General features: G+C 41.7%; 3 protein-coding genes and 1 long non-coding RNA gene across 9 annotated transcripts in view; 1 reads left to right on the top strand and 3 right to left on the bottom strand.

The window, feature by feature from the left end:
* sypa (synaptophysin a) overlaps window positions 1–13,746 on the bottom strand; it is a 21,507-nt gene extending 7,761 nt beyond the window's left edge. The window contains exons 1-8 of one of the 2 annotated variants that reach the window (XM_037772733.1): window positions 13,613–13,746; window positions 8,170–8,235; window positions 7,078–7,202; window positions 6,456–6,654; window positions 6,177–6,368; window positions 5,627–5,827; window positions 4,905–4,985; window positions 2,838–4,627 (exon numbers count right to left, since the gene is read on the bottom strand). In XM_037772733.1, coding sequence (XP_037628661.1) covers window positions 4,920–4,985; window positions 5,627–5,827; window positions 6,177–6,368; window positions 6,456–6,654; window positions 7,078–7,202; window positions 8,170–8,235; window positions 13,613–13,630 — 867 coding nt within the window. In that variant the 5' untranslated portion in view covers window positions 13,631–13,746 and the 3' untranslated portion in view covers window positions 2,838–4,627; window positions 4,905–4,919. Of the gene's footprint in view, window positions 1–2,837; window positions 4,628–4,904; window positions 4,986–5,626; window positions 5,828–6,176; window positions 6,369–6,455; window positions 6,655–7,077; window positions 7,203–8,169; window positions 8,236–13,612 lie in introns of those variants that run through there. The other variant, XM_037772732.1, reaches the window with a different exon arrangement.
* The window catches only part of pcsk1nl (proprotein convertase subtilisin/kexin type 1 inhibitor, like), a 23,530-nt gene extending 5,696 nt beyond the window's left edge, over window positions 1–17,834 (bottom strand). Inside the window, exons 1-2 of one of the 2 annotated variants that reach the window (XM_037772718.1) lie at window positions 17,829–17,834; window positions 1,096–1,180 (exon numbers count right to left, since the gene is read on the bottom strand). In XM_037772718.1, the coding sequence (XP_037628646.1) occupies window positions 1,096–1,149 (54 nt within the window). In that variant the 5' untranslated portion in view covers window positions 1,150–1,180; window positions 17,829–17,834. Of the gene's footprint in view, window positions 1–844; window positions 867–1,095; window positions 1,181–17,828 lie in introns of those variants that run through there. The other variant, XM_037772719.1, reaches the window with a different exon arrangement.
* Window positions 15,968–23,281, top strand: irak1 (interleukin-1 receptor-associated kinase 1). Of its 2 annotated transcripts, none has more exons than XM_037772684.1 (14): window positions 15,968–16,364; window positions 17,934–18,101; window positions 18,203–18,331; window positions 18,543–18,820; window positions 19,225–19,289; window positions 19,540–19,651; window positions 19,816–19,937; window positions 20,567–20,780; window positions 21,075–21,143; window positions 21,279–21,366; window positions 21,449–21,543; window positions 21,905–22,421; window positions 22,650–22,745; window positions 22,995–23,281. In XM_037772684.1, exons 1-14 carry the CDS (start codon window positions 16,241–16,243, stop codon window positions 23,057–23,059), a joined length of 2,142 nt encoding a protein of 713 aa, XP_037628612.1. In that variant the 5' UTR covers window positions 15,968–16,240; the 3' UTR covers window positions 23,060–23,281. The 2 variants fall into 2 exon arrangements, with proteins under 2 accessions (XP_037628612.1, XP_037628611.1); XM_037772683.1 differs by having other exon boundaries at window positions 18,540–18,820.
* On the bottom strand, window positions 22,304–23,269 carry LOC119489831. 3 transcript variants are annotated; one of them, XR_005207260.1, is made up of 3 exons: window positions 23,109–23,269; window positions 22,893–22,980; window positions 22,304–22,435 (listed from the first exon to the last, which is right to left on the bottom strand). It is a non-coding gene; the product is annotated as an uncharacterized LOC119489831 (long non-coding RNA). The 3 variants fall into 3 exon arrangements; XR_005207261.1 differs by lacking the exon at window positions 22,304–22,435 and adding an exon at window positions 22,628–22,758; XR_005207259.1 differs by lacking the exon at window positions 22,304–22,435 and having other exon boundaries at window positions 22,848–22,980.

Raw genomic sequence — 23,281 nt, 5'->3', positions numbered from 1 at the left:
GGACCTCTTTGAAAATGGCCATGCCAGTTTTTCCTCGCAAAATTGATTCCTTAGGTTTTCTAGTTTCATATGATACCAGTATCTTCACTCTAGCTTTAAAACTGAGCCCGCTACAACCTAAAAATTTCAATTTGCTTTAATGCGTTAAAGAAATTAGTGGCGTCAAAACGTTATCACGTTAACTTTGACAGCCCTAGAAATAATAATTAAACAGTTGAGTTAATTAAGTTTATTTTAAATTAAATCTGAAATGAAAATAGCAGTCTTTCAAATTATGATTATATAAAGAATCAGAGCTACAGTACATGGTCCTCACTGTGTCTGAAACTGAACATGGTCCTCACACGGGTAGATGAACGAAGTCACATTAACACACACACACACACACACACACACACACACACACGCAGAGCAGCCATCAGGAGACCTGCTGTAACCTGTGTAACATACGGCCCTGTTGCCGTGGGTTACCGGCTCCTGTCGCTATGGTGACAGATACGAAATGTTCCTCCGGTCACAGCGGCTGCCTACACACACACACACACACACACACACACACACACACACAACCTTGTTCTTCTATCTCTGTGAGGACACTTATTGACATAACGCGTTCCCTAGCCCCTTACCCTAACCACAACTAAATACCCGACCCTGACCCTATAACCTGAATCTGATTCCTAAAACCAAGTGTGAACACTCAAACAGGCCCATGAAGGTCCGTCCCAAAGTGAGGACCGGCCAACATGTCCTCACTCTGAAGGTCTAAAGCTCAAACTGGTCCTCACAAAGATAGCTGTTCAAGTCCAAACAAACACATCTGTTTCTCTCTGCACTGATTCACCTGATCAATAAATCACACACACACACTCCCTCTGTGATGTAACGGTGTTGACAGACAGGTAGAAGATAAACAGCAGCGACATCATTCTGCATCACTATCAGGTTACCGTGACGACGCAGCACCATATTGATAAATCAGCACATACAACACACATGTGAATGTCCTCTCTCTCTCTCTCTCTCTCTCTCTCTCTCTCTCTCTCTCTCTCTCTCTCTCTCTCTGTGTGTGATGTGGGTGTCTCTTGTCCTTACCTGGGCGGTGTGGATCAGAGCGGTGCTGAGCAGCAGGAGGCTGAGGAACGCCATGCTACTGACTGAACACACACACAGACACACACTGACTCATCTGACAACAAACACAGGGATGTAGGAGGAGGAGGAGGAGCAATGACGAAGGAGAGGGGGTGGGGATACTGAATAGATCAGGAAAGAGACGGGGGGAGGAGAGAGGGAGGAGAGAGACACGAGGAAGGGTGGGGCACCGCGGATGAGGATGGAGGAGGAGAGAGCAGCAGGCAGGAGACAAGGACACAAGGGAGGAGAGAGGGAGGAGACAAGGACACAAGGAAGGAAAGAGGGAGGAGTAAAGGACACCAGGAAGGAGAGAGGGAGGAGACAATGACACAAGGAAGGAGAGATACACAAGGAAGGGTGGGGCACCGCGGATGAGGATGGAGGAAAAGACCGGAGGAGGAGAGAGCAGCAGGCAGGAGACAAGGACACAAGGGAGGAGAGAGGGAGGAGACAAGACACAAGGAAGGAAATGGGGAGGAGTAAAGGACACAAGGAAGGAGAGAGGGAGGAGACAAGGACACAAGGAAGGAGAGAGGGAGGAGACAAGGACACAGGGAAGAAGAGAGGGAGGAGCCATGAGATGGAAGGAGGAAGATCTGCTTTATGGCATACAGGTCGGATACTATACTGTATCTCAAATAAAAGCACACTTCAAAGTAATCACATTACTGCTGTAGTACCTCAAAGTAATCACATTACTGCTGTAGTACCTCAAAGTAATCACATTACTGCTGTAGTACCTCAGAGAAATCACATTACTGCTGCAGCACCTCAGAGTAATCACATTACTGCTGTAGTACCTCAGAGAAATGACATTACTGCTGCAGCACCTCAGAGTAATCACATTACTGCTGTTGTACCTCAGAATAATCACATTACTGCTGTGGTATCTCAAAGTAATCACATTACTGCTGTGGTACCTCAGAGTAACCACATTACTGCTGTAGTACCTCAGAGTAATCACATTACTGCTGTAGTACCTCAAAGTAATCACATTACTGCTGTGGTACCTCAGAGTAACCACATTACTGCTGTAGTATCTCAAAGTAATCACATTACTGCTGTAGTACCTCAGAGTAATCACATTACTGCTGTAGTACCTCAGAATAATCACATTACTGCTGTGGTACCTCAGAATAATCACATTACTGCCGCAGTACCTCAGAGTAATCACATTACTCCTCAGTGTGCTACAATTGCCCCCAGTCTCCCCTACTAATACCACAGTGTAGAAATACTCTGCTCTAGTAAAAGTCCTTAATTTAAAATTTCACTTAAGTAAAAGTATATAAGTATGAGTATCAAAAAGTACTTTAAAAAGTACTAAAGTATGTGCAACAAAAAGTACTTTAAGTTAAAGTACATAAGTATGAGGAACAAAAAGCACTTTAAAAAGTACGTAAGTAGGAGCAACAAAAAATACTTTAAGTAAAAGTACATGAGTTTCAGCAGCAAGAAGTACTTTAGGTAAAAGTACATAATTATGAGGAACAAGAAGTACTTTAAGTTAAAGTACATAAGTATGAGCAAGGAGGAAACACGAGATGATGGTTTTGTTTGTTCACTCTGTCACTCATTAATTTGTTCATTAGTTAATTAATTAGTTGATAATTAGCTGTTTGTGTTAATTAAGTCATTCATGTGTTCATGTTCATTCATTCATTCAGTAGTTTATTCACTTGTTCACTCAGTAAACCGACTCAGACACTTTGTAGTTTATTGAAACTTTCCATTGAATAAACACAGCAGGGGGGGGGGGTTGTCTCCATAGCAACAAGTCACACACACTTCATCATCATCACTGTCAACACCGTCGCCATGGTTACTGATGCTGAATAGAATATCATCACACAGGGAGTTACATCACAGAGGAGGAGGAGGAGGAAGAGGAGGTGGAAGAGGAGGAGGAGAGAAGGCAGAAGAGAAGAGGAGGAGGAGAGGAAGAAGAGAGGAGAGGATGAGAGAAGATGTGGAGGAGGAGGAGGAGGAGGAGGGAAGTAAGAGAGGTGATAAAAAGAAGACAGGAGGAAGAAAAGAAATAAAAACCTGAAGATGTAAAGAGTGATAGAAGAAGAATGGACACACACACACACACACACCTGTAGAGGAGAACAGGAAGTAGAATCACAACTGACCATCAGTTACAACACGAGCAGGAAACACGTCACCATGCGGAGGAAGTTACTTCACTGTCCCAACATAAAAAAAACACCAAAGAAGAAGAATTAGAAGCATCCAGTTTGTTTTCAGAGCCAGGAACTCTCCAGAAAGACTTTTAAAAAAAAAAACGGCTCACGGCTGCTGATGATTGGCTGAGAGCCGGCGAGAGGACAGGTAGACAAACACAATCGCCTGTCTGAACATTTAAACAGCAGAAATCTCTCTTTACCTTTTAAGGTGAGCCGAGTTCACGAGTTTGTTGACGTTGTCAGAATTGGCGGAGATCATGGAGGTTAATTTTTCGGTGCATAATAAGTGAATATATTGTAATTTTAGTCGTATATTGTTTTTTCTTCGTAAATTTATAATATGTCTGAGGAAAATGTTGATATTCCTAACGGCATCATCTTCCTCTGTCATTATGCATTACCTGCATTATTTTACCAACTTTCTAGCTTGCTAAATATTTAGCCTGTATGGCTTCTAGACGCCGACAGTTAACGTTGATATTGCCGTTGCTTTGCAACGGTGTTCTCACAAATTCTTAATAATGATAATAATAATAATGCTATTCAGACGGACTTTTGTGCGGTGAGCTGTCCTCCACCGTCGCTGCAGAAGGAATCTAACAAACACACAAACAAAGTGCAAACTGTAATGACGAGGAGCCATTTTGGATCCAGTTTTCCAGCCGGCGTCACCATGAAGCTGAGTCCAGACTGGACTTTACTGCGTCTCCAGAGTGACATCACTTCCTGTGTTGATATTTACATGCAGCAAGACAAACAGCGAACAGCCGGGAGGTGATGCTGGCGGACGCAGGGTCGTTTGGATTTGGAATCCAGTTTGATCTGGATCCAGTTTGATCTGGTTTTGATCTGATTGGTCTCAGTGTGAACCCAGTCTGAACAGCTTCATGATTGGCCGGTGTTGATCCTGGGTGGGCGGGGCATACCAAGGGGGTGGGGCAGATCATTGGGCTCGATAGGAAACATGAAGAAACAGTTGAGTCTATATTATATATCTGTTCAGAGTGATATCTATACAACACAAACATACATTCTGTCCACAGATTAATAGGAATAACTCTGAAGGTTTCTATTTGTCAGCGTCGTTGTTGTTGCTGTTTTGGTGCTTGTTCAAGTTGTGGATTTGTTATCTTCTTTTTATCATTTACACATCGATTCATTATAGTGAACATCTAACCCCCCCCCTCCCCTCCTCCCACCACACCCCCCACCCACATCCCCCATTAACTTTGCAGACAGACAGGAGTGTTGCATTGTGGGTAGGTTGCAGGCGACCCACTGTTGGTTCACTCCGGCGTTTCCTGAGAAGAAAAACACAGATTTGTAGTAAAGTCTCTGATATAAACTGCTGTTTAATTAAAGTATTGCAGTAGCTACAGTACATACAGTACAACGACGCAGAATGAATGGATGTGTTGATGGTGATGAAGGATCAACAGTGAGGCTCATTGATGTGTTATAATGGAGAAGAGATATCAGGATACTAGTCAGTAGATGAACATCAGACTTCTCATTTAAAGTGACTTAAATAAATGAATTTAATGGACCAATCAGGCCTCTACTTCCTGTGTGACTCACCTGCTTCCTGTCTGTTCACATCTGATTGGAGAAGGAGGTGGGCGCCCCCTGCTGGGTGTAGCCCTGCCCATACTCTGCCTCCTGGAGGAAACACAGCAGCAAAGCACATGACACACACAGCCAGTGTACTATAGAGTACTAGTACTGTATATACTGTTGCTGTGTCCCAGTTTCACTTTATAATACTATAGTAATACTTCACAGTATTCTCAGAGCTGAAACAATTTAATCGTTTAGTCACGATCAGAAAATTAATTGGCAACTATTTTCATAATTGATTAATTAACAGGCCGATCACCTGGTTGTGAGTACTAGTTAGCAGGTGGGCCGATCACCTTGTTGAACTAGTTAGTAGGTGGGCTGATCACCTGGTTGTACTAGTTAGCAGGTGGACCGATCACCTGGTTGTGAGTACTAGTTAGCAGGTGGGTTGATCACCTGGTTGTGAGTATTAGTTAGCAGGTGGGCTGATCACCTGGTTGTGAGTACTAGCTAGCAGGTGGGCTGATCACCTGGTTGTACTAGTTAGCAGGTGGGTTGATCACCTGGTTGTGAGTACTAGTTAGCAGGTGGGTTGATCACCTGGTTGTACTCGTTAGCAGGTGGGCTGATCACCTGGTTGTGAGTACTAGTTAGCAGGTGGGCTGATCACCTGGTTGTACTAGTTAGCAGGTGGGCTGATCACCTGGTTGTGAGTACTAGTTAGCAGGTGGGCTGATTACCTGGTTGTATCCTTGCTGGCTGTACTCGGGCTGGTAGCCTCCCTGGTTGCCGCCGGCGTACGGGTCTTGTTCGTAAGCGTCAGGTGCAGCAGGTTTCTCCTGAGGAGGCGGAGCTCGCATGAAGGGAGCGATGATGCCCGTCTCCTTGAAGACGAACCACAGGTTTCCCACCCACAGGATCAGGTTAATGAAACCAAAAGCCTGGAGGGAGAGGACAGAGTAAATATCCTGAGCCTCACTTTGCCTTACTCTGACGAATACAAACATATTATTCACTGAATAAAAGAAGTTAAAGTTTATTTGATGACAATATTTTCAACATGTAGAAGGTCTTACAGGATCTGCTGCTGTTTGTCTGATTCCACCAACAACTCGGACTCATTTATTATTATTGAGAACTTTCTTTGGTTCAATGAAAACCAGGTTTTGTGGAGAAACATGTAAACAAGTAAGGTGTCAGTACAGAAACTCAAGTATCGCCACGACAACCCAAAGAGGGTCGGTCTGCCCGATGACCATGAACCCAGACAGACCTCGCTGATGGTCTTACCACGGAGGTGTTGAGACCAGACATGACCGGGTCGTGGACTTCACGGCAGTCGTTCTCCTCGTCCGCGCAGGCGGCGATCAGAGTGATCACTTTGTCCGGGTCAGTCGCCGTCTTCACGTCGGACAGACCTTTGGCCCAAGCTGCCGAACTCACCAGCCACATGAAGGCAAACACTGCGGTCACACCCAGGTCCTAAACACACACACACACACACGCGGTGTATAAGTAGCGTTTCCCAGAGGTCACCTGTCAGCGACGGCGCCAGGTCGGTAAACTTACGATCAGCGGGCCCTTGTTGTTCTCCTTGTACTTCTCGAAGAAGAAGACGTAGATTGCAAGAGCCACCGTGGAGTAGAGGAAGGCGAAGACGCCGATGGTAACATAGAATTCGGCCGCGGAGGAGTAGTCGCCAACCAGGAAGACGCGCTCCTGGTTCCCGCCACTACAGGTGGGGGCGTCAAAGTACACCTGGTGGAGTCTGAGAGAGGAAGTTGAACTGTGAAGTCTGTCCGTCTGTTGGTCCTCAGAGCAACAAATCTACGTTAAGTGATCCTGTGACTTTTCATGTAGCGCCATCAACAGGTCAAAGTTAAGACTTTAAGAGAGGAAGAAGGGTTATGGATCCCCAGAGGGGGACGTCCAAAGGTGGCGTGCACCAGGACAGAAATAAGTTCAGATAATGTTACAGGTATATCAAATAAAAATAAAAATGGAAACTATAAAAAGAGTAATTAGACTCACAAACGGTATTAACTGACCTCCTGCCAGCATTCAAACATGCTAACGTTAGTTTTAGCACTATGCTAACATGCTAATGTTTCCATTAGCATTGTGTGCAGATTCCTCTCAGTGCTACAGAGATGTTCACTCACATTAGTGACTCATGTTGTAGCCTACTGACCTGAATGGATAGTCGAACTCCACCTCTATACTCAGGTTGCTTTCTGTCCGGACCTTACACTGCACCGCCATCCGGAACATCCCAGAATAACTGCCACAGGTGGAGAAGGCAAAGATGGCGAAGAACTGGAAGAGGAGGAGGAAGAGACAAATTGTAAGTAACAATGCAGAGATTGTTGACGTGAAAAACATCTTATCAGTTAAATTTGTTGGTACCAATGGACTGTTTAGGTTTTGTAGTTTCATATGATGCCAGTATCTTCACTCTAGCTTTAAAACTGAGCCAGCTGAAACCTAAAAATCACAAGTTGCGTGAATACGTCAAAGAAATTTGTGACGTTAAAACGAATTTGCGTTAACGTGTTATTACCGTGTTCATGTTGACAGCCATAGTTTATATCGGAGGGGGAAAAAACTGTAAAAAATCTCATTAATTGGTGATTTTTCTCAGAGATCCACTTGATAACCAGAGTGAATATTAATTTATTGGTTCATATTTGTTGAATTATCTATCGTTTGCATTCACACGTTTAGCTTTATGTGATGACTGACCAACAGTACCAATAGAATGAACAGTTATATGCTTCTTTCAAGGAAATGATCCACAACATTTTGAGGGGATTAGAAGGAATAAACTATGAAATCAGAAACATTCTGCCTGTTGTTACTTTTTTAAACGTAGTTGTGTTGAAGCGGAGGAAGTGTTATTTTGTGGAGAACAAAGAGTGAAGCTCCTGCAGGATGATGACTCATCATCTCTTCTATCTCATTGAAAAAACAGTCCAACTCACAGAGATCGGCGCTGATCGCCACACACACACACACTGCAATGATTAGTGTCTCCAGAGAGTTGGAGGTAACTGAGGCATTTGTAAATAATGGGTGTCACGCCCAGACTGTCCATTGATCACGACTGTAGCCAGGAGAACACTTCGTCAGGCTTTATTAAATGTGTCTTCATCAGTGTGAGGGTTGGACATACTGTAGGTAGATGGATGTCTCCAGTGGTGTCTAGCCGTGGACTGACGCTCGGCTTACAGTTTGGCTTACATAGAAATCCAATAAGTTACTTGTGTTGCTCTGATGAACTCACCCACTGTAAGGCCTTAATGAAGCCCAGAGGAAGCTTCAGCACCCTGAACTGGCCCTGGGCCACCAACTGCACACAAAGAGAGAGAGAACACATAGGGTGTTTATTTTTTCATTCATTAAATCACAGAAATCATTGCAAAACATAAGAGCCAGATGATAATATATAACAACAATAATAATAAACTTTATTTAATAACAGTTTTCAAAACAAAGCTACAAAGTGCGTAGCATGGTTCAACCAGGATTAAAATATTTCAGTACAAATAGAATAAGAAAGTCAAACAAACACGTCACAGCTAACAGGTGAAGACAGTAAAACAACAGTCGCTCACACAGCACCACTTCCCATCATGCATTGCGTCTGACTTGAAGAGAGCTTGACTACAGAACTGTAGTTGAACCAGCGGCCCAGTTCAGACCTGGTGTTAACATGCGTCCTCAGTGATCAGATCACAAGTCAACAGCAAAAAAAAAAAAGGTTGTTGACAAAACGGGAATATGACGTCTGACTATAGTAGAAGCTGCAGGTCAAAGGTCATCCTCCAAGCTGCAGGCGCACTCATGCTCGTTTGAGTCTGAGCAGCGAACTGATAAATGTGTTTATCTGTCTGTCAGTTTGTTCTAGTTAGTTAGCTAGCCCAACTTGTTTCATTAGCTAACTGAGGGTTTTCATTGTATTTTTTTTCATCCACCTTAGTTTAGTGTGTTAATTTCACCAAGGCATTTGTGTATGAACGGGTGAAATCAACGCAGTAGATTACACGGAAACCCACCGGCAGAATTAACACAACACACTGACGGTCTCTCTCTCTCTCGCACCTTCTTTGCCGTCTCCTCCTGCTGGAGATAAATTAACGGAAAGCAGACGATACCGGGGGTTTGCCGGCCTCTAACAGGTCTGAACGACGGGGCGCGTACAACTTTCAGTCCACCTTGGTGGACGGTGCACCTCCAAAACGTCCCGAAACTGCATTTCAAACGGCGGACCTCGGCAACATGTCTATCCGTCCTCTGGTGAGCTGTGGCCGGCGTGCGGCGGTGCAGCTCCTCGGTGCAGCAGCAGCCAGACGGCCGCCTCGCCAGGAGGAGACGGTAAAGAAGAGAGCGAGTGAGAGAGAGTCGTTGTGTTGCGCTAATTCTTGTCTCATTTGTGGTCTAATAAACAGTGAATTCATCTAAACTGGGTTGAAAAACAATGCAATCTGGTTGCCATGATAATGAATTACTACTGACTTATTACTAGTTAAAAAGAGCGTTCTCGTGCGTTATTAATGTCATGTGATCAGCATAAATATGTTTATTATTTTTCATTGTGATTTTGTTGCAAATTAACTTGTTTTGGTTGGGGGGGAATGTTTAGACAGAGGTGTAGAATTGATATGCAAAATATGCCTCTAGGTTAAAGGGGCTACAAATGTCTTCTCTGCTGAAGAATGTTGTAAATTGTAAATTTCTTTTTTTTTAAAGTTATTTTTTTGGGGGCATTTTCCATTTTTATTGAGAGGACAGTGGATAGAGTCTTGGAAAGGGGGGAGAGAGAGAGTGGATGCGGAAAGGGCCATAGGCCGGATTCAAACCCGGGCCGCCGCGGTCAGGACCAAGCCTTGATACATGGACGCCCGCTCTACCAACTGAGCTAACCCAGGCGCCCGTAAATTGTAAATTTCTGTGTCAGTAATACGCCCATGGGAGGGGCTATTAGTTTAAAAGGGGGTCATCTTGGCCTGATAAAGTCAGTCTGATCTTGAAGTGGTTACACAGAAGGTAACATTCATTGAATTTACAGATTGCATTTTGGATTGTTTTTTTTGCCTGTTTCTGACAGAAAAGTATGGAGTTATTGAGGAACTCAATTTTCAGTGCTATTTGATGTTTTTGTACATAGCTTATTTTCTATTTTTTCACCTTTTGTAAATATTACCACTGTTTGCACTTTGGGAGGCCAGCATAATAAAAGGGTCTAATACAACGTTTTTCAACTACGCCAGTGTTTTCATGTTTTGAAGTAGAACCCCGCAACAGGAAGGCTTCAGGTTTCTGGGATCCACCATCTCCCAGGAACTCAAGTGGACTGCCAACATAGACACCATCAGGAAAAAAAGGCCCAGCAGAGGAGATACAGTACTTCCTGCGTCAGCTCAGGAAGTTCAACCTGCCTCAGGAGCTGCTGATCCAGTTCTACACTGCAATAATCCAGTCTGTTCTCTGCACATCCGTCACTGTGTGGTTTGGATCAACAACCAAACAGGACCGTAACAGACTACAACGGACAGTCAGGACAGCAGAGAAAATCACTGGTGCCAGTCTACCCTCCATCCAGGACTTAGACACCTCGAGTGTCAGGAAATAGGCAGGAAGCATCACTGCAGGCCCTTCAAACCCTGGACACAACCTGTTCAGCTATTGCAGTAATATATTGTAGTAATATATTGTAGTAATATTGAAGTAATATATTGTAGTAATATTGCAGTACTATATTGTAATATTGCAGTAATATTGCAGTACTATATTGCAGTAATATATTGTAGTAATATTCCAGTACTATATTGTAGTTATATATTGTAGTAATATTGCAGTAATATATTGTAGTAATATTGCAGTACTATATTGCAGTACTATATTGCAGTAATATATTGTAGTAATATTGAAGTAATATATTGTAGGAATATTGCAGTACTATATTGTAGTTATATATTGTAATATATTGTAATATTGAAGTAATATATTGTAGTAATATATTATAATATATTATAATATTGCAGTAATATATTGTAGTAATATTGAGGTAATATATTGTAGTAATATTGCAGTAGTATATTGTAGTTATATATTGTAATATATTGTAATATTGAAGTAATATATTGTAGTAATATATTATAATATATTATAATATTGCAGTAATATATTGTAGTAATATTGCAGTACTATATTGCAGTAATATATTGTAGTAATATTGAAGTAATATATTGTAGTAATATTGCAGTACTATATTGCAGTAATATATTGTAGTAATATTGCAGTACTATATTGCAGTAATATATTGTAGTAATATTGCAGTTATATATTGTTGTAATATTACAGTAGCATAGTGTAGTAATATTGTGCAGTAATATATTACAGTAATATATTGTACTATCATATTGCAGTAATATATTGCAGTAATATATTGTAGTTATATATTGTAATGTTTCAGTAATATAATGCAGTAATATATAGAAGAAATATATTGTAAAATTTCATTAATATATTGCAGTAATATATAGTATTTATATATTGTAATATTTCAGTTATATATGGAAGTAATATATTGCAGTAATATATTATAGTAATATTTTGCAGTAATATATTGCAGTAATAAATAGTAATATATGGTAGTAATATATTGCATTTATATATGGTAATATTTCAGCAATATATTGCAGTAGTATATAGTGGTAATATATTGTAGTAATTTAATTTCAGTAATATATAATGATAATGATTATCTGCAATACAGTCAGATCCCCAGTAACAATCTGATTATTATCTTTATAAAGATTATATGTAATACAGTCAGACTCCCAGTAACAGTCTGATTATTATCTTTATAAAGATTATATGTAATACAGCCCAGATCGATAACAACAGAGACAGATTTCTATAAAAATAATAATTCATGAATAAAACAGACATCTTCCTGCAGTAATATATTGTAATAATAATGCAGTACTATATTGCAGTAATATATTGTAATAATATTGCAGTACTATATTGCAGTAATATATTGTAATAATATTGCAGTACTATATTGCATTAATATATTGTAGTAATATTACAGTAGCATTGTGCAGTAATATATTACAGTTATATATTATTGTAATATTGCAGTAATATATCGCAGTAATATATTGTACTAGTATATTGCAGTAGTATATTGTAGTTATATATTGTAATGTTTCAGTAATATAATGCAGTAATATATAGTAATATATTGCAGTAATAAATGGTAGTAATATATTATAGTAATATTCTGCATATAATGTATTTATATATTGTAATATTTCAGTAATATATTGCAGTAATATATATTTATATATTGTAATATTTCAGTAATATATTGCAGTAATATATAGTTGTAATATACTGCAGTAATATATTATAGTAATATTCTGCATATAATGTATTTATATATTGTAATATTTCAGTAATATATTGCAGTAATATATGTTTATATATTGTAATATTTCAGTAATATATTGCAGTAATATATAGTTGTAATATATTGCAGTAATATATTATAGTAATATTCTGCATATAATGTATTTATATATTGTAATATTTCAGTAATATATTGCAGTAATATATAGTTGTAATATATTGCAGTAATATATAGTTGTAATATATTGCAGTAATATATTATAGTAATATTCTGCATATAATGTATTTATATATTGTAATATTTCAGTAATATATTACATTAGTATATAGTAGTAATATATTGTAGTAATTTAATTTCAGTAATATATAATGATAATGAATAATGATTATCTGTAATACAGTCAGACCCCCAGTAACAGTCTGATTATTATCATCTTTATAACGATCATCTGTAATACAGCACACATCGATAACAACAGACAGATTTATATGAAAAATAATAATTCATGAATAAAACAGACATCTTCCTGATTTCTGTCAAGACCTATTGAGTAGTTATATATTGTAATGTTTCAGTAATATAATGCAGTAATATATAGCAGTAATATATTGTAATATTTCATTAGTAGATTGCAGTAATATATATTTATATATTGTTATATTTCAGTAAGAAATGGAAGTAATATATTGCAGTAATATATATAGTAATTTTCTGATTATTATTATCTTTATAATGATCATCTGTAATACAGCCCAGATCGATAACAACAGAGACCGATTTCTATGAAAAATAATAATTCATGAATAAGGCAGACATCTTCCTGATGTCTGTAAAGGTCTGTTGAAAGAGGATGGGACACTGGTGTTGAGCCATGAGGTTTGACGCATGCGCAGTGTGACCGGAGCTGCGGTCCTGCGCTGCTATTGGCACAGTTTCAGCAGACCAGATGTTACTGCACATGTGTGGAACCCCAAAGACATGACGCGGTGATGACGCGCTAGACCTCCTCTTTTCACCCTCCTTGATTTCTGATGTCGGACTTGATTTTCTCTGATTCTGCTGTTATTGTGAATATAATCAGTATTGATAATATAAATAATATGAATATCGGTAATATCTCCGTGATGCGGCCCGACACCGAGATGATTCACCGGCAGACAGACACAAACACGAAGCCCCGGCGGGCCGACCAGAAAAACACGACACAAACACACCCCGAACACCAGCACGACCATCACAACACTGAGATGATGAAGACATGATGAAGACCAATGTAGAAATATCATGTAGATGTGGATGTTTGTACCTGATTTACGACGTCCATCCTGCCGCCTGATGAGAGAGAGAGAGAGGAGATGGAGGGAGGAGGAGGAGGATGGAGAGGATGGAGAGGAGGGAGGGAGGGAGGGAGAGAGGAGGAGAGGACGGTGGGTGGGAGGGAGGTGAGGATGGGGGGGAAGAGTGGTGGAGGATGGAGAGGATGTGGGGGAGGAAAGGAGGGGGGGGGGAGGAGAGGATGGGGGAGGGAGGAGAGGAGAGGAAAGGAGAGGATGGAGGAGAGGAGAGGAGGAGGGAGAGGAGATGGAGGAGGAGGAGATGGAGGACAGGAGGGAGGAGAGAGGAGAGAGCAGAGGAGAGGAGGAGGGAGAGGAGATGGAGGACAGGAGGGAGGAGAGAGGAGAGAGCAGAGGAGAGGATAGGAGGGAGGAGAAAGGAGAGGAGAGGAGGAGGAGGGGGATGGAGGAGGGAGGGAGGAGGACGAGGAGAGGATGGGGAGGATGGGGGACATCATGGTAGTAGGAGATGTTGACGTATGATGATGATGATAATAGAGGATGATGTAGAAGCAGTAAATCCATCTCTCTCTCTTTATATATATATATATATACAGTATTTATATATATAAAATGTGCTTCAAGTATCAGAAGTAAAAGTACTTTATTAGGTATGTATGTGCTGTATATACTATATCCATTCTATGTACCTGAGCAGTAAGTGAACAGTGTACCTGAGCAGGTAGAGTACAGTGTACCTGAGCAGGTAGTGAACAGTGTACCTGAGCATAGTGAACAGTGTACCTGAGCAGGTAGAGCACGGTGTACCTGAGCAGGTAGAGTACGGTGTACCTGAGCAGGTAGAGCACGGTGTACCTGAGCAGGTAGAGCACGGTGTACCTGAGCAGGTAGAGTACGGTGTACCTGAGCAGGTAGTGAACAGTGTACCTGAGCAGGTAGAGTACAGACTGGACAACACCTCCTCTCTCACTCTCAAGTTCTGAAACTCTAATTAGTCCTGACTACACGCTGAACTGAACCAACGATGCATTCAAGTGCACCTCAATAAACCACAACATCAGAAATATCTCAGTTTGACAAGAGGAAGTTAAAAATGTGTGTCTGTGTGTGTGTGTCTTTGTGTGTTTGTGAAAGGCTGAGTGTGTGCACTGGAGAGTGAAGACACACCCACACACGCACACACACATTTGCACACAAGCAGACACGTGGAGAGGAGGCTGGAGGAGATGGGGTAATGAGGAACTTCAGTCAGAGCACAGAGGATGGCCTCTTTCAGGAATTCCTGTAAAAAAGTAAAAGTCCTCACAGGGGCAAAACTTCAACAATGGAGTGTTAACGATTATAATTGCTATAATAATGCTTATTATTATTATTATTATTATACACATCAATATATAAATACACGTTTAATGAGCCTCATGTACTTTTACTTTAAATGATGTCATTGTATATCATGCTGTCTGCATACTCAGAATGAGGCTTGCTTTATTTATTTCTTCTTCTTCTTCTACCTATGTTGTTGTTTTCTGTTTGTTTATGTGTGTGTGTGTGTGTGTGTGTGTGTGTGTGTGTGTGTAAACCTCTTTGTATATTATATTCAAGTTGGGGAACATTATTTGGGACTAGGAGGTAACCCCCAAGTTGCGAAGTCTTTGCAAGTTTTTGCAGTTTGTGGGTTTCCTTTTAGATGCGACCAAGTGTACAAATATGGAACGCCAAAGTACATGTTATCAAGAGCTCGTTATCCTTAGAACATTTTAAAAGGAAATTATCATCACATTTAATTTGTGATGTCTAATTATCTTTTGATATGTTTAGATATATTTTCTTTTCTTCTATACTATTTTTTGTATGTATTTCATTGTTTTTATTGGATTGTTTTCCACTGTTTGGTTAGGTTGTTTTGCACATTTTGTGTACTTCTTGTTGTTGTTTAACTTTTGTTGTATTTTTAAAATTATGTTAGTTTAGATCTTTCTCCCTTTTTTGTTATTTTTTTTTTCTCCTGGGGTTGGAGGGAGGTCCTTTGTATAAGCCTTTGGCTTCTTGACCTCTCCTGACACATTTCTTGTTTTTTTTTCATTGACTGGATTTTGTGCAGTTTTATATCTGTGCAAATGAATAAAATAAATAAAATAAATAAAATAAATAAAAATAAAAAAATAAAAAAATAAAATAAAATACAAATAAATAAAATAAAATAAAATAAAATAAAATAAAATAAAATAAAATAAAATAAAATAAAATAAAATAAATAAATAAATGAATAAAATAAAAAATACATAAATAAATAAATACAGTAAAATAAAAATAAATAAATAAATAAAATAGACGCGACCCATTATTTGTGTTCAGGTTCAGTTCAGATCTTTTATTTTGGAGGGCTGCTACCCGGAAGCGGCTCTCTGTCTGAACGTGCTGTGGGCGGAAGCAGCGGAGGACCTGGAGCTGTGACGTTTGGGATTTTACAGAGTTTTTAAAGTTGTAAATTGTTGGTTCCGGACGGTTCTGATGTGACGGAGTGAACCGGGTCCCGGTGTGAACGGTCGCTGTTAGCTGGTAGCTGTTAGCTTCAGGTAACGTTGAGTCTCATTAGAACATTAGAACATCAGAACAGTAGAACATTAGAACAGTAGAACATGTCGGCAGCAGCAGCAGCAGCGGACCTGAGAGGACCGTTCCTCTACCAGCTGCCGCCCGTCGTCCTCTGGGAGTTCTGCCGGCTGATGGACGGACTGTCCGACCGGGAATGGACCCGATTCGGTGAGTCAGAACCAGAACACCGTCTACTACTGGCTAACAGGCTGTAACCTACCTGTACCGGTCTGTACCTGTACCTGTCTGTCTGTCTGAGCTACAGGTGTGTTCATGGGTCACTATCAGAACCAGATTTATGAACACAGAAGGAAACATAACGGACAACAAAATACAGGTGTTAATTCATATTATTAATAATATATATATATATATATATATATATATATATATATATATATATATATATATATGTATATATATATATATATACATAATATATATATATATATATATATATTATTAATAATATATATATATATAAGTATATACATGTACATTATGTAGATGTACATACTTATATATATATTATTTTTACATACTTATATAAATAATATATATATATAAGTATGTACATCTACATAATGTACATGTACATACTTATATATATATAAGTATGTACATGTACATACTGTGCATACTGTGCATACTGTGAGTATGACTCATATTGACGTGTAACAGCAGATAGCAGCAGTGCATATGTGGTGTTGGAGGGTTACTGACAGTGATGGTAGATGTTAATGACTGATGTTGTGTGGTGCCTCCCAGAGGACAGGAGGTGGACCAGGTCCAGGAGGACCCTGGAGGAGGTGGATTCTGTTTGGTTCAGAATAACCTTTAACAGCTGGGGGATATTTGAAGCCCTGTTTCTCAAAGATAAATAATACATTATTAATTAACTGTTTATTAGGTTATTAATGATTCATATTTCATTTTAATTTAGGAGGTACTAAACCAGCTGTTTGTGAAACCACAATAATCATGGACAGATGTGGTGGGGGGTGGAAGAAGTACTCAGATGTTGTACTTCAGTAAAAGTAGAATTTCAGGATCAATAAAGTTTTATCTTAATCTATATTAATACATAGATAATTTATTAGTTGATTATATTTCATGTGTACCAGACAGTTCTTATTCCCAGAGCGTTAAATAATAATAATAAGAAGAAGAAGAATGTGAAGAAATTCAATTTTTTCACTCTGTTTTTTTACACACACATCACCAAAGGCCTGAAATACACATGTGCACAAACAGGACCTATATACATGCATTAATGGAAAGATGTCAGAGCGAGGGGGCTGCCCCTGACAGGCGCCCTGAGCAGTTGTGGGTTGGTGCATTGCTCAAGAGGCAAACTGGCAGCTCTCCAGCTACCAGTTCACACTCAGTACTTGATCCATGTGGGGACTTGAACTGGCGACCAAGTCCCTATGAACTGAGCTACTGCCGCCCCAAATAACGACGGCTGTTGGCGTTTGGTACCGCCACACGAGGCAACTTTGAGCGCCGGTGAGACACACGGGGCGTTCCATTAACTATAATGTAAAACCATCAGCAGCAACAGTAAACACTCAGGGAAAGCACTGCAGTGACGTAATTTAATGGGCGGGTGGGAGTGGAGGAGGACGGGACCAACAAACACAAGGCTTTTATCCAGGAGATTATGATGCTGGCATGTTCATGTCCCGTGTTCACAACGTTCAGTCACATTTTATATACTGTATATATACTTTGAAGCCTCAGAGGTCCTGGGTGATCAGACTGCCGTGCGATTGGCTGAGAAGAGGGAGAGGCGGACGGACTGGGTGATGAACCAACTGGAGAACAGGAACGGTCGTGTCGGGGAGCTGATCGACCTGTTGGAGCGTCTGGAGCTGCTCCGCCCCCGTGATGTCATCCTAGGCTGTGAGTTCCCTGACCTCTGATGACCTCTCACCTCTGACCTCGGTAGGGTCAGGGGTCAAACACTGGAGCTTACCTCTCTCTCTCTCTCTCTCTCTCTGCAGGGGCGTCCAGTCTGAAGCCTTCCTCCTCTTCTCCTCCTCCTCCTCCTCCTCCTCGTCCTCCTTCTCCTCCTCCCACCAAACCGTCTGAGGCTTCGTCCACACTGAGCACTGTCAGACTGAGCCCGACAGGTAACACACAAACACACACACACACCCACACACACACACACACACACACAGGTAACACATATAGCATATAGCTGATGTTATAATAGCATAGCGCTAGACATTATGCTAATAATACTACTATTACTAATAATAATCATGATAATCATAACTAGAGCTACTGTGATATAATATAATATAACATATAATAGAGTTGCTGGTCTTTATCTAGTAGATGGAGGAGGACGAGGAGGAGGAGGAAGAGGAGGAAGACCCCTCCCCAGACCGGCCCCGCCCCCCTCCGGTCTGCATAATGATGATGATGATGATGATGATGATGGTGGCGGCGTCCCTCAGCCCCTCAGCAGCGGGGTGATGTGCTGGTCGTATGAAGAGGTGCATGCTGGGACGGCGGGGTTCTCCCCCTCCCTGCAGGTGGGGGAGGGGGGGTTTGGAGTCGTGTACAGAGCGTCCCTGAGGAACACCGACTGTGCTGTCAAGAGACTCAAACAGGTCAGCCAATCACAGCGCAGACATACTGTACTGGCTACTTAGCTAGCTACCTTGCTAATTCCCCCATGCTACAGAAAATGAGCCCAACAGCGGACAGCGCTGGGTCACGGTACCTCTGCCTCACTCCTCGCCGCTAGGAGACTACTTCACCGGGAGGAGAGCAGGCGTTAGCTAGCTAGATTGTCAGTTTCCGGACAAACTAACTAGCTTACTAGCCAGTTCCAGAGACAGACAACCTAGCTAGCTAACTAACGTTAGCCAGCCGTCTACTCCTCCTGAAGTAGTCTGGCAGCGGCGTACGGGTCGGCTAATCTGGTTCGTTGGTTAATGTTAACTTTCTCAACTTCAGGCTCTCATTTTGACAGGAAGTGGACTGTGATTTGTTGTTGTTGTTGTTTTTGTAGGATTGTCTGCTGGACTGGACTCTGCTGAAGGAGAGCTTTCAGACTGAAGTGGACAAACTGTCAAAGTGGGTACAGATCCCATACAGTATATAAATACATATTTATGATGCCAGTATCTTCACTCTAGCTTTAAAACGGAGTCCGCTACAACCTAAAAATCACAAGTTGCGTTAATGCGTTAAAGTGGCATCAAAATGAATTTGTGCTAACATGTTATTATCCCGTTAACTTTGACAGCCCTTATGTATATATATACATATACAGTATACATGAGATCTGCTCACAGTGTTTAAGACAAGCACATTTATTATTCAGGTTCAGACATCCGAACATCGTGGATCTGCTCGGTTTCAGTGAAGGTTGCGGATCAGTGTGTCTGATCTACAGCTACATGGAGCACCAATCACTGGAGGACCAGCTGCAAAATGTAATACACACACACACACACACACACACACACACACACACACACAGATATATACGTAACATAACACACTGAAACACACACACGCTGTATGTGTTGTCCGATGTTTTGAAGGTTTCTATCCTGATATGATGTGTGTGTGTGTGTGTGTGTGTGTGTGTTGTCAGGAGTGTGCATCCCTCTCCTGGTCTCAGAGAGTTGGTGTTGTTGAAGGAGCAGCAACAGCACTGCAGTTCCTCCACTCCCCCCCCGACAAACACACAGCGCTCATCCACGGAGACGTCAAGAGGTAGGTCTGCGTGGACCAGATCAGGGCTCCAGCCTTTATTCCTCTCACAGCTGATCTGAATCAGTGAAAGTGGCTGAGAGCTCCTCATAGCACTAAGTTGTCCATCGCCAACAGCAGACATCATTTCTGCCTTCCTCTTATGGTCCTTTCATAACGTTTCAGCCACGCAGTCATCACCTCTGTTAGTCTACGATCTCGCCATAGGCGAAGGGCTTTTAGTGTTTTGTCAGGATGTGTGCCACTAAACGAAGCCTCTGTCGCTGCGTTGGCCTTCTTCCTCAATTTTTCTGTGGTCACTCCAATCTGGTCTGCTCTCGCTAGTCCTCTAACATCGCTTGATGTTACGGCGTGTAACCAAACTTGAAAGCAGCCTAACTCATTTAATTGACAGCAGATTGGTAAATAATCATTTTGTGTCAGAAGGGGGCGGGATGTCTGTTCATGTGATTGGATAGAAATGTAAACAGGTTTACAAAGGGATTTTGTGTTATCAAAGATATCTACATTATTCTCTGAACCTTTAGCGAGCCACTCAGAAACAGGTAGAAAGTATTTGGAGACTCCAACACCTGCTTCCAGTTTTACCTGGTTTGAATATTGGGGTCTTTTGTCTCTCTGTGTCTCTGCAGTTCAAACATCCTGTTGGACCGCCACCTGGTGGCGAAGCTGGCGGACTTTGGTCTGGCTCGGTGTGCGTCTCGTGGCTTGTCAGTACGGTCGGCGGCTCAGACGGCGTCAGTCGGTAAAACGGCCACTATCAGAGGAACGCTGGCGTACCTGCCCGATGAATATGTGAGGAACGGAGAGCTCGGGACCGCTGTGGACGTCTACAGCTTCGGAGTGGTGAGACATCGCAGGGGCTGATGGGAAATGTAGTCTGTTTGTTCAACAAATGTTCTGCACATTTTAGATTTTTTTTTACCCTGCTGATTTCATTCCTGCATTGTTTTTATTGTTTTTATTTCTGCAAAGTATGTTGTGAACATTGGTTTTGAGAAGTGCTGTACAAATCAATGTATATATATATATATATATATATATAATCTTAATCAATCCTAAATGAATCAATGAGCTAACGATTGCAGTGATGCTAAAGGCACCACTGATGTCATCCTATGTCATTATGTCGTGTTTCAGGTGTTGTTGGAGGTCCTGACAGGTCGCCGAGCTCTGGAGAAAGACAGGGAGTCAGGAGAGAGATTCCTGGTCAGAACACACACACACACACACACACACATAGTTTATAACTAGACCTGTAAGCAGTCAGTACAAATATCAAAACATTGTTTAATGTTGTGTGATGTTTGGCTCAGTGATGTGGTTCTGGTTCTGGTTGTATAGAAGGACCTCGTGGATGAGGTCGAGGAGAGTCGTACCGGTTCGTCAGCAGAGGCCTGGAGGAAGCAGCTGGACCACCGGCTGATCACAGGTGAGTCAGTCTGTGTGTGTTTGTGTCAGGTGATGTTTCCTGCCGGTTACCTGCAGCTGCTGTACCCATGTTGTGTCTGCAGGGGGCGCTGCGGAGCCTGCTGGCTGTATGGAGGTGGTTGCTCTGGCCTGCAGGTGTCTTGACAAGAAGAGGAAGAAGAGACCAGCCATGACTGAGGTCAGAGAGACTGTTTGTTTGTTTAAAGAAGAGAGCGAGTGAGAGTCGGTGTGTTGCGCTAATTCTTGTCTCATTTGTGGTCTGATTAACAGTAAATTCATCTAAACTGAGTTGAAAAACTATGCAATCTGGTTGCCATGGTAATGAATTACGTCTGACTATTAACCACACCCCCATTCTCTGTTTGAGAAAGAACCAAAAACAGGAAGTAAAACCGGCTGTACTGGGGCTTTAAATAGGGTTAAAATTAATCATTGTTGGTGCGACCCAGCCCTAAATGTGTACCTAACACCAGCATGGTGTTCCTCAGGGATCCTGTTGGGATCCTCTTCCGTTCCTCATGTCCATGTTCTCCTCGCAGGTGTTTGAAAAACTTCAGGACATTCACGTCATCATGAAGAGGACCAGCTCTTCAACCTCCTCCCCCCTCCATCACCCTCCTCACCCTCACCTTCAGTCCCCCTGCCTGTCCTTACCCAGACCCCCCCGCCCCCTTGACTCCAATGTTGAAACTCTGTCCAACCAGCTTTCCAAACTGGGACCACTGGAGGACACCTACCAGCCCTCCCAGCTCTCCTCCTCTTTCTGCTCCCTCACCACTCCTAGCCCGCTGCACTCCTCCTCCTCTCTCCCACCCCCCTCCTCCTCTTCCTCTTTCACCAATCCGTGTGAAACCGATGAAAGTCGAGGCTTTTCCCAGTACGAACTTTGCTCCAAGATCAGATCTAACGGGACCAGCTCCAGGTCTCTGTCTCCATCCCTCACAGGGGCCCCCCCAGGACCAGACACTAAAGGGCAGACCACAGCAGGACTCTGTGGTGTCCCAGAATGCCTCTCTCCTGTGGGGTCCCTGAAGTCGTCGTCCCCGGAGCCCTCAGGTAAATCAGCAGCTCTGTAAAGGACCAGCACTCTGAGTTCTATAATAAAGGCCTTTTATTTTGCAAAACAAAAAAAAACGCTATAAAAAAAACAAGTAATCTCACAACACTGAACCATTTCTTCTCTTGTGAGATGCTTTTTTGTGAGACTTTGGACTCTAATAGACACCCGAAGAAATGGAGTGATTAAATAAATGTAAAACTAATCCATGTCCTGTGTGTGCTCAGCCCACATGAATCCCAGTAAGCAGCGTTTCCTGCAGAAGAAAACTCTGTACGAGGAGGGAAGGATTCAAACTCCTGAGCTGCTGTCTGATGACCTCTGTACGTACAAACACTGACATTATTGTAATTCAGCATATTTCTGAATCATCTCTTCATTTCATCATATTTTATGTCATCATCTCATTTTAACTCATGTCATCATAAGTTATTCATATTGAATGTTTATTTTATCATTTCACAACATACCTGTCATTTTATCTCCTCCCATCATCACATATCTCATTATCTTGGTTTAGCTCACTCGTCTATTATCCGGTATCTCATTGTATGTTTCCTGTGTGACATCAGATGGAGGGAGGAGTTGTGTCAGAGGACCAGAGGAGAGTGATGAGCTGGATTATCTTCCTGCTTAACACGACTGACACAAACAGCCTGAACTGTCCCAGAGTCAGATTCACTCACAAAGCTGTGAAGACTTTCATCATCATGTTTGTATTATGAACTGTTAGCAGGCCGTTCTGTTAACTGACCCCACACTGATGCTGTTGTCTCCACATTAATGTTGAATCAACATGTGAAGCAGCACTGAAACATTTTCACTTTTATACAAATCAATAAACACAGAAGGAATCCTA

This window comes from Sebastes umbrosus, chromosome 6 (assembly GCF_015220745.1).
Source record: "Sebastes umbrosus isolate fSebUmb1 chromosome 6, fSebUmb1.pri, whole genome shotgun sequence".
Taxonomy (NCBI): Eukaryota; Metazoa; Chordata; class Actinopteri; order Perciformes; family Sebastidae; genus Sebastes; species Sebastes umbrosus.
Note: the sequence above shows the minus strand (reverse complement) of the source record. Positions and strands in the feature narration are given on the sequence as shown.